Below are 16,603 nucleotides of genomic sequence, written 5' to 3' on the forward strand. Positions count from 1 at the left end.
AACTTAGCTGCTCTCTTAAAAAACTGATTGCATTTGAATCTTAAATTGAATATGATCAAATGTAACTGTTTAGTTGGTAATTATAATTCAAGAATTGTTATAGAATACAAAAACACTACAAAGATGATAGATGAAACATTAGCTTATGTAAACAACTTAAAGTGGGATATAACCATATACTACTTTATTATGCCATCTCACACATTACAACTTACTATATCCTTCCAAAGCTTTACAAGAAAGAATACTTATTCGTTAAATTTCTATCATTAAACATATCGTAGTTCATGTACAATAATTAAATTGAATATTTACCAATTTTTTTTTTTTTTGAACAAATCAAAATGGAATATATTACTCAAAAACAGAGTGATTCACCCTGCACAAGTTGTGCTAAAATGATGAATCACCTAACATCTGTTACAACATAACGACACCTAAAAAAGATGCCACCACCTAAACAACCACCACCTCCTAACTAAGAAACCCCAACCACACCCTGATAAAGCTCCCATCCGCATTGCGTTTCGACACCAGATCCATGACCACCCATCCAAACAACACCAAGACAACCCCTACCTAAACCCACGCAAACCGAACCACCACCACCACCACCATCTCAATCGAAACCACCACCACCACCACCATAATCTCAACTGAACCACCACCACCAGCATAAAACTACCCCGCCAAACCGCCTCGCCAAGACACCTGCAACAACAAAAACATCTATCCAGATCGTATATAGTCGGCCGCCGGTAACAAATGGGAAGGCGTCCATCGGGGTAAACAACCATCAAACCACACATCCACCTCCAACCGGTCCACGCGACACACCACTGCAGCATCTCCCTACAAAAGCCTCCCACCAAGCCACCACCATCTCAACCGAAACCACCACCACCACCACCATAATCTCAACTGAACCACCACCACCAGCATAAAACTACCCTGCCAAACCGCCTCACCAAGAAACCTGCAGCAAACAAAAACATCTATCCAGATCGTATATAGTCGGCCGCCAGTAACAAATGGGAAAGCGTCCATCGGAGTAAACAACCATCAAACCACACATCCACCTCCAACCGGTCCACGCGACACACCACTGCAGCATCTTCCTACAAAAGCCTCCCACCAAGCCTTCACCACATCACTGCCATAACACCCTCACCACCTCTAAACTCGGCTAGCAGCACCCAACAACCCAAAAACGCTGAACATCACCACCTCTTCACAACCACAAAACCACAACCGTTGAACCGCACCACCACCACCATACCAAAATTCCATCTGAACCACCACCACTTCATAAACCGTGAACAGTAACACCAACACCACAACCACCAAAAAAGCGTGAACAGCAACAGAGAGAGGTCTCGACACATCAGCGAGACCCTCATAGGAGGTGGATGAAGGTGGTGCAGCCGCAAGAGGTCGCCGGCTGTCTTCTCACCACCACACAAGACCAACGTGACGCCGAAAAACAAAAGGATGACTGAACTGAACACAAGAGCTAGGATGAAAAGGGAGAAAAGGAAAAGAGATTGAACATTGAAGATATGAAAAAAGCCACCGCATATCTGAACCGGCAACCAAGCAGACGTCGCCGTAGCCACCGACAACAGATATGCACAGGACTCCGGTGATGTGGAGAAACTGTTGAAGTATCCCGTCACACCACCAAACACTTAGATCTACATGGTGGCTGCAATTTTTTGGATATGAGGGTAAAGGTTCGAGAGTGGGAGTGAAGGTTTACCAATTAACTATGGTTGAGATTTTGTTATCTGCCAGATTATTTTCTAACTAACATAGAAAGGTTACTTCACGCTTCTTGGTATTAATTATGTGCAACTACTAGTGATGACTACAAGTGCAACACACGATTAAATTATTTGTAAAATTCAAATCTCTCTATTATTAGTGATTAGATATAAAGAGAGAAAAAAAAAATCTTGCTGAATTAAGGAGCTAGGTAAAAAATCTTTTCGATTATGGTCTATTGTGTTTTGTATGTAGGTTTGAATACTAACTTGGTCATTTTGACTATGAGTAATATGGATCAAGAAATCCATACACCCCACTTTTGCCCAATTAAATACAAAGCCGGTGTAGATATCTAAGATATTGAAACAAAATTATTTCATAAATGAAATTAAGTAAATTTACAAAGAAACTATACTTATTTCAGCCACACTTGTAAAATAGTGAAGTGTAATTCTTTTGTACCCAATTTTTAACATATAAGTTCTGACTTTTTGGGTGGAACATCATCTTTCTTAGACCCAACAACATCCTAGCCTTAGTAGGAAACGTGCATCCAATCATAAACTAAATGTGCTAATTTAAGGTATGTTTTGGAGGAATTTAGAGGTAGGGAGAGAGAAAGATTTACTTTTCGTTTCTAAATTATGTAAGATATACTGATATACACTATTTCTAAAAATGAATGAAATGTGTGATTAAGCTATTATAATATTCATAATATTCTTTCAAATATTTACGCAAGTATGGTATTTCGTAAAATTCATTCAAAATCCCAAATATATACGTAAATTATTTTTTACATATTTAAATATATCATCCTTATTTATTAATTTTGTTAAGTCTGCAGCAACTTAACCTAATTTTTTCCTTCCACTAATCCCTTATTAGGTTTGCAACAACTCAATCCTAAAATTTTGCCTCTAAATTTGCATCATTAAATGCTAATCCTCAACCCTAAAATTTTGGCTCTAAATTTGCATTATTAGTTTGTGATTATCCATCCATACTACCTCAACAAAAACCCTAATATTTTTCTCTTTTTTTTTTCTTTACCTATCCATGATTTTTTTTTCGAGGTTCGTTCTCATTAACCTTTCTCTCTTCCTTCATTGTTTTTTCTTCACCGCTTTCCATATAAATTCACAATCACTCCTTTTTCTTTTCATTTCAGGATCTTTAGCATTTATTGCTTCAATACCTCCTTCAAAAAACTCACTTCTTCTCTGGTAATACCTTTTTTTTTTTTCTTCTTCTCTGGCAATTACTCCCTTCATACTACCCTCGGCAATACCAAATGGCTGGTAATTCATCTTAACTAGAATTCATAAATTCGATACATGTATAAATATTTCTAAAATGTCCTTGATTTGGTCAAATTTTGCTCATTTTGGTTATCATGTGTTTTTTGTTGATTTTGTTGGCCTTGAGCTGAACAGTTTTTGCTCCCTTTTTAATCAACACTACTGTTTTTGTTTATTACTGTGTTTCCATTATTATCAAGAAACTTGACTACTTTGAATTTTGAAGGAAACTTAGTTGCTTTATCATCACCACTTCCACCACTAGTTATTTATTAATTTTGTTAGGTCTGCAGCAACTTAACCTAATATTTTCTCTTCAATTTGCTGTATTAGGTTAGCAGTAATTTAACCTAACAAATTCCATCTAAAAATATGCATCGCACCAATTTCATTCCTATCCTCTTGCCTTTTTTTTTGTCAATATTTTGTACACTTATTTAATGCTAAAAAAATGCATCGCACAATTTCATGCCTTTTTTTTTCAATATTTTGTACTCTTATTTAATACTAAAAAAATTCATCGCACCAATTTCATTCCCTTTTTTTTTTTTTTGACAATATTTTGTACACTTATTTAATACTAAAAAAAATGCATCGCACCAATTTCATTCCTATCCTGTTCCCTTTTTTTTTGACAATATTTTGTACACTTATTTAATACGTTTACAAACAGAATACCCTAATTTCCATGCAAACTCGGCTACCCTAATTTCTATGCAAACTCGGCTATATATAGTAAACCCTAAACCGTGTTTTCTTGGTTAAATTTAAATCATTCTAAATCAAATATGCTTATATATGTGTCTGTGCAAACAACCTTATTTAATAACCTGAGCAACGTCGGGTCTCTAACCTAGTATAGACTTAATTCTTTAAAACATGCCGAAATTTCCCTCCAAAAAGACTATAGAATTGCAATGATGTTCATTGAAGGTTTGATATTTTCAAGTGTGTCAATTCATGACGGCAATTCCGCACACCTCAAGTTGTCATAAAAATTGTACCAAAGAGTTGTACAAATATTACTACTCCTATTTTGTAACAAATGCTCCAAAGAAAAAAACCTTTCCTCGTGGCTAATAATAAGCATTATGGTCCTCTTTTTAAGGGGCATTATGGTCCTGTTTGAAAATTCATGCATTTAAGGAGTACATGTGGGGCGTCCATGGCAGAAAAGCATCCACTAAGAAACCACACTTTGCCACAACTAGGAGTTTATACAGTCATGTGTTAACCCTACAATATACACGTTTCAACAGCCCATTGCTTCTTTAGACAAATTTGACTTTGTAATCTTTAAGCTTAAACTAAAATTTGTTACTCCTTCGAATCGCTCGTTATATCATTTTACACCCATTAAAAAAAGTGTATTAATAAAAAAAAAGGTTAATTATGTTTCTAGTCCCTGTAAAATAACGACCTTGTAAGTTTAGTCCCTACTTAATTTTAATAGCATTTTTAGTCCCTATAAAAAAAAATTTACTTATAATTTTAGTCCCTGCTAAAACAAAGTTTGATTAATTATCCTTAAACTCTTAAATTTTTGAACGATTTTTTTGAGACAAGATTAGAACACTATGAAAGGTTCGTTTACTAAAATTTAGAATTTTCTGACATGAAATGAATTAAATATGATTTTTTTAAAACGACAAAAGTTAAAGATAAAAAGCAATAAAATCTGGATGTAGAAATCAAATTTTGCGATAATTTTTTGCGGACGAACTTTTAGTAATGTTCTAAACATGTCTGCAAAAAATTGTTCAAAAATTTAAGAGTTTAAGCATAAATTAAACAAATTTGAATTGAGTAGGGACTAATACTCAGTGCAGAAAAACAAAATTAGGGACTAAAAATGCTATTAAAATTAAGTAGGGACTAAACTTACAAGGTCGCTATTTTATAGGGACTAGAAACATAATTAACCCTAAAAAAAAAGTTCCTAATTTTTTACTAAATTATATTTTGAAGTATTGTTTTTTATATATAAACTTATTAAAAATTAATAATGTATTTATCATTGCAATAAAGGTAAACTAAAATATATTGAGTTGAGAGTGAGATAAGTATATTAATTAAACTGAATAATATAAAATTAATAATACTTCAAAAACTAAAAAGTCGTATTTATTCCTAGAGAATTTTATTTTACAAATTAGTCCTTCTTAATTATGAAAGCAATGAAGTGGTAAATAATACTTCATCCATCACATAATGACCGATCAATTGATTGTTGCATATGCGTCAACGCACAATTTTGATCTTTAAATAGTCTTACTAATGTTTGGGTTAAAGGAGTGCTGCTCAAGTTGAATCTGTTTGTGTGGCGCTTGCTCTTGAATAGCATTCCGACTAAGGATAATCTAGTTAGGAGAGGTATTGTTAGTTCAGATGATTGTTATTGTGTAGGGGTGTGGTTTGGATGAGGAGAGGAACCACTAATTCGTTAGATGTAATCATTTTGGAAGAATCTGGAATATGGTGGCAGCTTGGTTGGGCTTCGAGTTTGTAGGAAATGGTCTTCTGTAGGAGCAACGAAATCATTTTTGTGCGTTAGGTGGTCGGTCCAAACGGGATTGTTGTACTATGGCTATGTTATGGACAGCTACAACTTGTTCAATATGAAAAGATCGTAATTGTCGCATCTTTCAACACAAAGTTGAGCTTTTGCAAACGTTACTCGAGAGAATAAAACTTCAATTTTTTTTGTATGCTATCAATTGTCTTTTTGATATATTAATAAACAAATACGGTTAAATTATATTATATGAACAATGTATGTAATCAAATTGGATACTCATTGTGAGACTGAGAGAGTGCATGCATGATAAAACATGGAATGAATTATCTCAATTGTAACATCTACACCATTAAACATCAAGTGTGTAGTTGAGATGTATCAGTTAATAAAAGTCAAGAAAATTACACTAGAGAAAATTGATTCATGATAAAATATAATATCCAAATACCCAACTAAAGGCACACTGATTTGATGGACTTAAAGTTGCTACTACCACCATCACAAGTTGGTCCAATTCAATCACAAACCCTTCAAAGCAAATGGAACTTTTTCTGGAGACAAAACAGGGAACGTCCACTATATATATAACTTTTTCTGGTTTGATGCCTAACATCAAACTTTTTGACAATTTGAATCATTAGTGTTATATGTTATTGTTATAAGCACTTGGCTACTCTAAGGCATTTTCTCAAAACAAAATAAAAAGCTACTCTTAGGCATGTGGATGGGATCATATTACCCCCATTATCTCCTGCTCTACGGATGGGTACTCTGCCGTAGACAACATGCTTGTTTTCTTTCTTCTTCTGAAAAAGTTAATTGATTTTAAAATAAATTTATATATATATTTGTATACATTTAGGGAAAAAAAACTATAATTTTGAGAGTAAAAATTACATTTAGCAAAAAAAAATAAAAACTATAAATTTCAGCTGTAAGTTATATTTAAGAAAACATGATTATATAAAAAATTATTTAGGTGTCCCAAATCACTTTTATCTTTCATAACACGAATAGGACTATTCCGGTGAACATAACACAATTCGTAGAGACATCGCAGTATACAGGATCCGAAGCTTGAACTCAGAATTTTCTACTATGAATTCGACTTGCACTTGATATATGTTTTAGTGCTTGGTAGATCACGGTCACAGCGCGGCTACACCCCCTCCCACCGTGGTTTTGTAGAAGCTCCATATGTTAGCGTTGATAAGTCATGTGTTTTCACCACAATTTGCTCAACGTCTAAACACATGTTTATTGTAACTCCGACATTGTTTACTTTTTATAAAGATTATTTTTTTGAAGGAGTTTTATAAAGATTCTTAGAATTGGGTTGTACTTTGTTGTACCGTATAATAGAGTACCATTAGAGCAACATAATAATGGTTTTTTTATATAAGAATTATGTTCTTGGTATTACAAATTACTTTTTTAGGAGAACCAACAATAATAAATATGAAATGTATGGTAACTTGTAAGACTCATTTTAATCATTTTAATCTCTTAAAAAATGGTGCACAATTAAAAGGAAACGTGATTAAAACGGTAGAATATTGTCATAAACTGACTGAACAATAAAGAGTTAAGCTTATTTCATTTCATAAAATAAAAAATAAAAACATTTTATTCAAGATGCTCTTACATCTCCCTTGGCCATATGGTTTAAAGACCGGCAGACTTTTTTATAAATAAAGAAGAAAAGAGTTTGAAAAATTTGTTTCCTTTAGATATAGATTGTGTACACTACACAATCAGCACAATCTCAATAGTTCAATCAAGATTACACATTCTTGATTTCAATTAAATATTGATTTTTTCGAATTTAACATACCAATTTTTAAATCTAAACTAAACGATCACGATCGTTCAATCCAGATATAAGTAACTACGTGGAGTCAGAGAGTTGGTAGACAACCTCGATAAAGATTCTTTTGGAGCATCATCAACATAACATTCATTGTCACTCATGAAATGTTACTGCCTCAAGTAGAGTAATTCTTCACTACCATGATTATACATGTTTTATTTTTATTTTTATGGAATAGTATGGTCAAGCAAAACAAAAAAAAGGAATGGCCACGTCATAGAAATTTGCTTTAAAACATGACCACAACTTCTTCATCAAGCCAAAACTAGAAAGTTCAATTCTAACTAAGAAAACCCAAAAAATGGATGTAGAGAAAGTGTTTCATATGACTGGAGGAGTTGGCAAAACTAGCTATGCCAAAAATTCCTCATTACAGGTTCATTCTCCTTCAATTATTCTTCAATATCTTCCATACTCTTTTCCTTATTTTACCTTAAAATTTTGATAAATTATTTCCATTCATAACATTTATTTAAATTATTCTTCAATATCTTCCATACTCTTTTCCTTATTTTACCTTAAAATTTTGATAAATTATTTCCATTCATAACATTTATTTACTTTGAATGTTTACAGAAAAAAGCATCAGATAAGGTGAAACACATAATCATAGAAACAGTTGAAGAACTTTACATTGAAACAACACCAAAGAGTATAGGCATTGCTGATTTGGGATGTTCATCTGGACCAAATACTCTATCAATCATCAAAGATATCTTTCAAACCATTCAATTAACAAGTCATAAGATCATGCACCACTCTACTGAATTTAGAGTCTATTTTAATGATCTTCCAACTAATGACTTCAATTCTATCTTTAAGGCTTTGCCTGAATTCCAAAAGTTGCTTAATCAAGATAGGAAAAATGGGTTTCCTTCCATTTTTATGGGAGGTTACCCTGGTTCATTTTATGGAAGACTTTTCCCTAATAGTTACTTGCACTTTGTTCATTCCTCCCATAGTTTACACTGGCTTTCAAGGGTAATACTCCTACCTTCTTTTCATTACTTCTTTTTTTTCTCTACTTTTCTTAACAAATTTGTCCTCAGATATGTTTTTCATAAATTAGTTTTGTTGTATTTTGTTAGTTAATTTGGTTCATATAAGATTACCTATAAAAGATATACTTGGAGAAATTTTTGTAATTTTGATACATTTAGGGATTATAACGATAAAGTTTCACATATTTTAAGATTAAAATGAGTACTCTTAGTCTCTGTGGGTTTAACTCAGTTGGCAGAGACAAATGCGTAATATATGCAGGGGCCGGATTTCGAACCCCGGACACCCCACTTCTCCATATTTAAAATGTGTGAGCTGCCGCCACTAGACTACTTGGGAAAAAAATGAGTACTCTATTATTTTTATATACACTTCAAAGTTTTATATTGTGTTCTCTTTTTTATCAACCACGTTAAAAATAACAAAATGTAAAACTAGCTACACAAAACTTTGATTTTAATTTTATCAAGTATATAATGATGCTACTATAGCTACAATTATATTCATGAATCATAGCTATATGTAATTGTGGTTATTTCTTGCTTATGTTAGGTTCCTCCTGCAATCTATGATGAACAGAAAAGGTCTTTGAACAAGGGTTGTGTTTACATATGTGATAAAAGCCCTGAAGTGGTTTCTCAAGCATACTCTAAGCAGTTTCAGGAAGATTTTTCCTTGTTCCTTCGATCAAGGTCTGAAGAATTAGTTGTTGGTGGAAAAATGGTGCTTACATTTCTAGGAAGAAGAGGACCTGAACATGTTGACAGAGGCAACTCTTTTTTCTGGGAGATTCTTACACGTTCCTTTACTATTCTAGTCTCACAGGTACATTCCTTTAACGCAAATGTTATCTTTACTATTTTGGAACTCAATAATCAAGGTAAAATTAAAAAAGAATAAGTTTATAGTTTTTATTTTTAAATTTAGAAAACAAATGCATTCTATATAGGTAAAAAAAAATGATCTAAGTATTTTTAAATGAGTTAAATTTATATGCATTGTCGTTGTAAAAAGTTTTATACCGTCAATGTTTGACCATCAATTGTGTGTGTAATTTAAAAGTGATTATAATAAAGTTAAACATTTTTAATAGTATGACAGTCATACTTGATTGTTGGTGTGAAAACCTTTACACCTATTGTATACATAAGTAGGGTAATCCTCATCTCACAAGCCGATTTTGTGGGATTGTGTTAGTCTCAACCACGATTTCTTAGACGTTGTCGTAGCCTCTTCAAGATCCATTGTGCTACCTGCTATCAGATTTCCGTTATCGGGGCATTCCACTATTTATGTTCACGAACATAAATAGTGATGGTCGTGAGGGGGTGTGTTAAGAGTTCCACACAATGTATTTATAAGTGAGAGCAATCCTTACCTCACAATCCGGTTTTTTGGAGTTGTGTTAGTTTCAACCACGATTTCTAAGAACAAATGCATTCTCTATAGATAAAAAATGATCCAAGCATTTTCCAATGAGTTAAATTTTTATGCACCGTCAATATAAAAAAGTTTTATACCGTCAATACTTCACTATCAATCGTGTGTGTAATTTAAAAGTGATTATGATAAAGTTAAACATTTTTAATAGTCTGACGGTCATACTTGATCGTTGGTGTAAAAACCTTTACCCCAATTGTGTACATCAATTAATTCAACTTTCCATACCAAGTTCATTTATAAGTTAAAGAGAGAGTACTTGAATACATCTTCCATGATTATACATCATTTGTGTATAATTCCTTAGTTTTTTCATGTCATCCAAATTTTTAAAATCCAAAAAACCAATAAAGTAAAATGGAAAATATATATGTAATGATTTAAGGTTTTGAGTAAAAATCAACTTTTGTGGTCCCTCTGACCCCAACTTGGACGACTTGTATGTGCTATGTGGGAGTTATATGATGTTACACTAGTTATTGTGGTGGTTTTTGGCACGTTCTTTCAATCATTAATTGATTTGCAATTTTTTCTCATAATTGATGTAACATCAAACAGATCAGAGTTTGTTTGAAATTAAACAATCTCAAGAAAACGATTTTGCTGGGACTTTGATTCATGAACATTAATCATTAAGTTGTAGCTTTCTTTCACTATAAGCTCTTTTGTGTTTATCATAAAGGGGAAATTCTAGAGTGGATCGTGGACCATTCTTCACCATGGATCACACTATCCTAGAAATTGCATGTTAGTTCTTCAACTTTTCTAAATCTCCTTTTTTGTTGTCTCCATCACATTTATTTTATTTGTTTTTGGATTCACGTTGAGTTTGACAGAATCAGAGTTGATCATTGCAATCTCTATAAATCTACCTCGACTCATTATACGTCATTGTCGAGATCCCTCTACTACTCTTCCGTTTTAGAATGATGATAAAATTAAAATTCATAGCTCCCTTCAAGAAAGAGTTGATCAAAGCGATATTGGATATTGCATATTTTCAGCACGTAGTTTCTAAATTAGTCACTAAATGAGTTTGTGACCAATTTAGAAATCACTTTTGAAAAAATTGCTAAACTATAAATTTTTTAATATTAGTGATTTTTTTAACCTTTTCGGTCTAAATTGATTGCTAAACTATTTAGAGTCTAGGTGCTATCAAATAAGGTTGTTGGGCTGGACGTCTTTTTGGTTGGTGTTAAATGTTAATGATTTGAGAATTGCCCTACGGGTTCCGTGGATTGCTCAAAAGTCTCTCGAATGTATAAGATCGTAACTCCATTGCTTATCTGAAGCTACGATCCAATATGGATGTTGCTTGAATTGGATTGTAATCCAATCGGCTTATTTCAGAGGCTAAACAATCCACGGGACGCATAGAGCAATTGATCTATATTGATTTTCGTTTTGCAGATTGTGACATATTGTATTCTCTATTTTTTATGTTTGTAAGTCAAGCTAATTGTGGAAATACCAATTATCAGCTTACGTGGAGATGTTAAACATATCAAATAGTTGGATAGTTCTCTAAACAAACAAAAAAAAAATAGTTGGATAGTTATAAGGTTAGAGCTTTGGTAAGTTTAATAAATAACATAACCTTGTACTCCCTTCATCCTATAGATAATGATACCTTTTGAGTTCAAGGTTTGATCTTCTTTTCCCTTCAATCCACATTCGACTTAGAGCAATTATTGAAGTGAGTTGGACATCACATTTTAACCGAAAACTTTAATGTCAAGTTTATGAATTTTCTCACTTATAAAGTGTGCAACCTCCACTTTTCTAAGCAATGTGAGACTTCTAACTCACACTTTATAAACAATAACAAATACTTTGAGAATAAGTCATCACTTTAGTTCCTAAATTATTCCTTTCTCTCCAATTTACAATTAAGTATATAAACATAATAAGTAATCATTAAACTATAAGAAGTTTGGCTATTTTGTTTGTAGAATATATGAAATTGCGTCAATTTAGTTTCTAACATCTTAATAGTAGAGACTAGATTGTCCGATTTTATATATTTAGAATTTGCTTGTTATATTTACGTAGTTTAAAGATAAATTGAGGAAAGTGTGATAGCTTAAAAACTAAATTGATGGTTTATTCAATAGTAGGATTGTTAAATGGGTTTGAATCTTACCTCTAAAAGCTAGCTCAAATTACGAAGGTATCTGAATACATATAAACATTAAACAACACTAGAACCTTTGACAATGTAAGACTCTAAGAGCAACAGTCCTTGAGGTAATAAAAACGTGTTCCTACTTTCTAGCCCATTGGAGAGGAATGATGTGGATGCCACTGTGGAGAACAATTCTCCCTGGAGAACGGCCAAGAACAAGGGAAAGCAAAAATTGTGGGGACCATAAAAAGACAAGTTAAAAAGGGAAAATTATGAATTGCGGGACTCTAAAAAGTAATATAAGAATACAAATATAATTCTTTACATTGATAGTTCTTAAATCTTATGTGACATCCATGGGCCCACAAAAAATGGTTGAAGAATCAAATTTTAGTTCTAACATTGTAGATGCTCTAATACAACTTCAACAAAGCACCCTCACACCTATCATAAGTCCTGAGTCCAATTCCCACATTGTCATTTTTAACTCTGCTCTGATACCATATTAAAGTACTCACTCCCAAAAACAATCTCAAAGGATGATAGTGTCTAAACACATATTTACATGAAACAACACGAGAACTTTGATAATGTGAAACTCCGATACAACTTCGAGCACATGAATAGAAACATAGGCTCCGAATGGAAAGACACCATTCTCAATCATGCTTCAAATGGGACCTATTCAATGTTATAACACCTTATCAAAACCAAGAATGGTCTATTGGTGTTTTCACAAATAAGACCTGAAACCATGCATTTTGCAACCTAGGCTTTATCTTATGGTTGAGGAGTCAAGTAGTGAATTGTTGCAACTTAGGCTTTATAGCAAAGTCTAATAGTGTTTTGGTGAATAATAGAGGATTCAATATTCTCTGTAGTTGCATACGGTGCAATGTCAAATCCATTGAAATCTAACGAACTGCATTAGATCTAAATGGAGAAAGTTTGAAAAGTAATGGCATAAGGGAGCTTAGTTAATTATTTGTAAGTTTTAGGATGCTGTATGCAAATGTAGATGTTTATGAAACCACACCCATTGTCAAAAATTAAATAAATAAACCACACCCATATTTTATTTGGGGATTTAACTCAACTAAAGTGAGTAGTTGGTAAATTATGAAAATCAATAGTTGATATTATACATGATTTGTTATGCATGTGCATATAATCAATTAGGGATTCATTTTTCATTTATCGACTATTGGTATAATACTTAATCTACCGTCTAGAGTGAATTACTTATATGTATTTGGTACAAGTACTTCTGTATCAGTCTTTTTAAAGGTGTATATTAGTCTAATTTGACTTCCCTAAGTTCTAAATACCTCACTCTTGTATATATTTAAAGGTATTCTAAGGATTTTTTTTTTTTTTTTTTGTATTTATTGCGCCTAACAAATCTTGACACGAATTGGAGAGAATTGAGATCTTTGAGAGAATTTTGATCCTTATCTACATTAGGCACCGAATTGGAGAGGGAGTGATATTTTAGAGACTGGATTGGGCTCCGTTTTCCTTAGGTCTCTAGGTTTTATTTTGTTTTTCTGTTTTCTTTTTGCGGGTTTAGGTCTAGTCCCCTCGCTTGTAGAATTTTTTTATTTTTTTTAATAAAATTTTATGAGTATGGTGGCAGAGGATGGAGGTGATCTTAGGGTGTCAACCTAGTTAGGATATCTTATCTCCTCATGATGTTTTCTATTGCTTTTGATTCAGAAAAAAAAAAAGTGATATTTTAGAGATTAAATTGATGTTTTTTTGTTCTTTATTATTACTAAGAGTTTATGTTGTCATTGCATTCCATTTGAGAGAATTTGTGTTTATTGTTTTTTTGCTTTGATTTGTATTGAAGGGAGAAATAGATCAAGAGAAGCTTGATTCATATGATGTACATTTCTATGCACCATCAAGAGAAGAAATAGAAGATGAAGTAATGAAAGCAGGGTCATTGAAATTGGAGAGGTTGGAAATGTTTGACATAGATAAGAAGGAGCAAGGCAGGGAGAGCTATGGTACAGATGTTGCAAAGGCAGTTAGAGCCATCCAAGAATCAATGATTTCTAACCACTTTGGAGAAAAGATTTTGGACAGTTTGTTTGAGAACTATGCAATGCTGGTTGATGAAGAAATTGCAAAGGAGGATATTAATCCCATCACGTTTGTTCTTGTTCTTAGAAAAATATGAATATGTACACAAATTTCAATGTGGTATATTTTGGTTGGAAGTAATGGGATGTCTTTAAATTCTAATATATATGTCCCTCTAATTAGTCCAATATGTGTAACTGCGCTTACTTGTTGTATGTACACTTGTAATTGTAGTATAGCTAGGACTTCAGGGTGCTTAATCATATTTTGAAATATTTGAATTATAATGTGAAAAATTAAGTTATGGAGTTATTAAGAGAATATTCAAGGTTGTCTACAAGTTAAGAAGTTTAAAGTAACTTTTAGTGTAATACCTTTTACAACAAAAAGAAATTACATAAGGCTTTATGAAGAAAAAAAAAATATATTTACATATAGTTGGAACCAAGAGTTGAACCCAATTCAAAAAAACAATGGGGTCAAAAAATAAACAAGGGAAACATTCACAATTAACTTGTCATATTATATATTTAGTCCATTATTTTTTCCATCCTATAAGTTTCTCGTGTGCCCTATTCGGATTTTAAAATTCAAAATGTTTCATTGTGTTTTGGAGGTTTTTATGGAATATTTATGTCGTTCAAATTCTATAATTTGAACTACATAGGACGCACGAGAAACTCATGAAGTAAGAAAAGAAGCATTGATATACTTATACTCAATTCAATATTCTTAAGACCTTTTTTGGACCAACATTTTGGAATTATGCTCTTTACCCAAATAGATTTGCTCATTCCCAAAGTAAATGACCAAAATGCCCCTGCGTGAGTTAACTCACGCAAGTGCAAATCTGTGAGTTAACTCACGCTAGTGTAAATCCTATGTAAATCTCTGCGTGACCTAACTCACGTAGCGTGAGTTAACTCGCGCAAATTTAACACTAGCGTGAGTTAACTCACGCAGGGGCATTTTGGTCATTTACTTTGGGAATGAGCAAATCCATTTGGGTAAAGAGCAGAATTCAACATTTTGAGCTCTAAAGCCCAAACTTGATCCTTGGAGCAGCCCTAAGAATATCAATCATAGTTGAAAAAATTGATATTCTCCCATCAAAAAACACCGACTCCCAGCTGAATGGACGAAAGTACCCATGCGTGACTTAAGTCAGTACTTTCAGCATGAGTTAACTCACTCAGGTTGTAAACCCAGTGTGACTTAACTAACGTTGCGGGTTGGTACTGTTTTGGTACAAAACCCATAAGTACGAATTCCATGCACCATTTTTTTTGGAAATCATTGCAAATCAGGCAATGTATCATCTTAACTCATTTGATTTTGCTGGTTTTTGGGATTGGTCTATCACTTATTGAAGCAGTATGAACGTGAGTTAACTCATGTTGGCCAACATGAGTTAACTCACGCAGGTGTAAAGCCCACGTGACTTAAGTCATGAGGTGTAATGCCCTAATTTTAAACTTTGCGCCGATTTTTTTTGTTTGTCGCACAAATTATTTATATTATTTTTCCTTGTTATTTTTTTATTCAATAGACACAGTGATGGTTGAAAATGTGGCGAATGATGGCGTTGAGCCGAAACCGGCCATAATTGAAGCTTCTGGCGATGTCAAACCAACCGTTAATGTGAAGTTGAAAGTCAAAATTACATTTTAAGCTCACATTGAAGAAAAACCGAAACTGGTACTTACTGGTGTTGCCAAGTTTAGCGGTTATGAAGTAGACACCGCCTCATTTTTTTAACAAAAGAAAGATGGCGAGAGCGAAATGATTTTCTTGGTTGGGTTCTTCGACAAGCGGCAAGGGCTGGATTTACTATATCTATAGATAAATCTAGTTTAAAAAGGTCAACATTGACAATGCAATGTGAAAGGAGTGGTGAATACAAACCCTCAAAGACGAGGAAGAAACTAAACCTTCAAGGCACAAGCTCAAGGAAATGTGAATTTCTATTTAGGTTGTGTGGTTTCTTTGATATGGATACAAATGATTGGTGGTTGGCAATGCTTAGTGGAATTCAAAACCATGAGTTGGCGCATAAGTTAGTCGGTCACCTTCTTGCGGGTGGAATAAAAGAGGAGGAGAAGAAAAGATTTATCGACATGACAAAGAGCTTGGCGTTGCCTAGGAATATTCTCACGGAATATTCTCACGAATTTGAAGCAAAAAAATGAAGAAAGTTTGACGACCATCAAACTAGTGTACAATACGCGAACTAGATGGCGCAAGGGGGTAAGAGGTGACAAGATGGAGATGCAATACTTGATTTCAAAGTTGGAGGAGCCTAAATACTTCTATTTCACAAGAGAAAATAGTGAGGAAACCACTCTCGAATACATATTTTTTGCTCATCTGGAGTCAATTAATATCCTTAACACTTTTCTAAACCTATTGAAACATCAAATGAATTGGATTGAGATTGGTTTTGTGAATCGAATTGAAATTATTTGAAAAATGTTCAAGAACATGAAATT

At 33.2% G+C, this 16,603-nt stretch overlaps 1 protein-coding gene across 1 annotated transcript; it reads left to right on the top strand.

The window, feature by feature from the left end:
* The first annotated feature begins 7,717 nt into the window (after positions 1-7,717).
* LOC146921898 (S-adenosyl-L-methionine-dependent methyltransferases superfamily protein) lies at positions 7,718-14,435 on the top strand. Its single transcript, XM_085715133.1, has 4 exons — positions 7,718-7,832; positions 8,033-8,437; positions 9,011-9,283; positions 13,879-14,435. The coding sequence occupies exons 1-4, from the start codon at positions 7,758-7,760 to the stop codon at positions 14,209-14,211; spliced, it is 1,086 nt and encodes a 361-aa protein (XP_085571259.1). The 5' UTR covers positions 7,718-7,757; the 3' UTR covers positions 14,212-14,435.
* The last annotated feature ends 2,168 nt before the right edge of the window (positions 14,436-16,603 follow it).

Source organism: Medicago sativa, chromosome 5 (genome assembly GCF_051527215.1).
Source record: "Medicago sativa cultivar Bolivia chromosome 5, Bolivia_mono, whole genome shotgun sequence".
Lineage (NCBI taxonomy): Eukaryota > Viridiplantae > Streptophyta > Magnoliopsida > Fabales > Fabaceae > Medicago > Medicago sativa.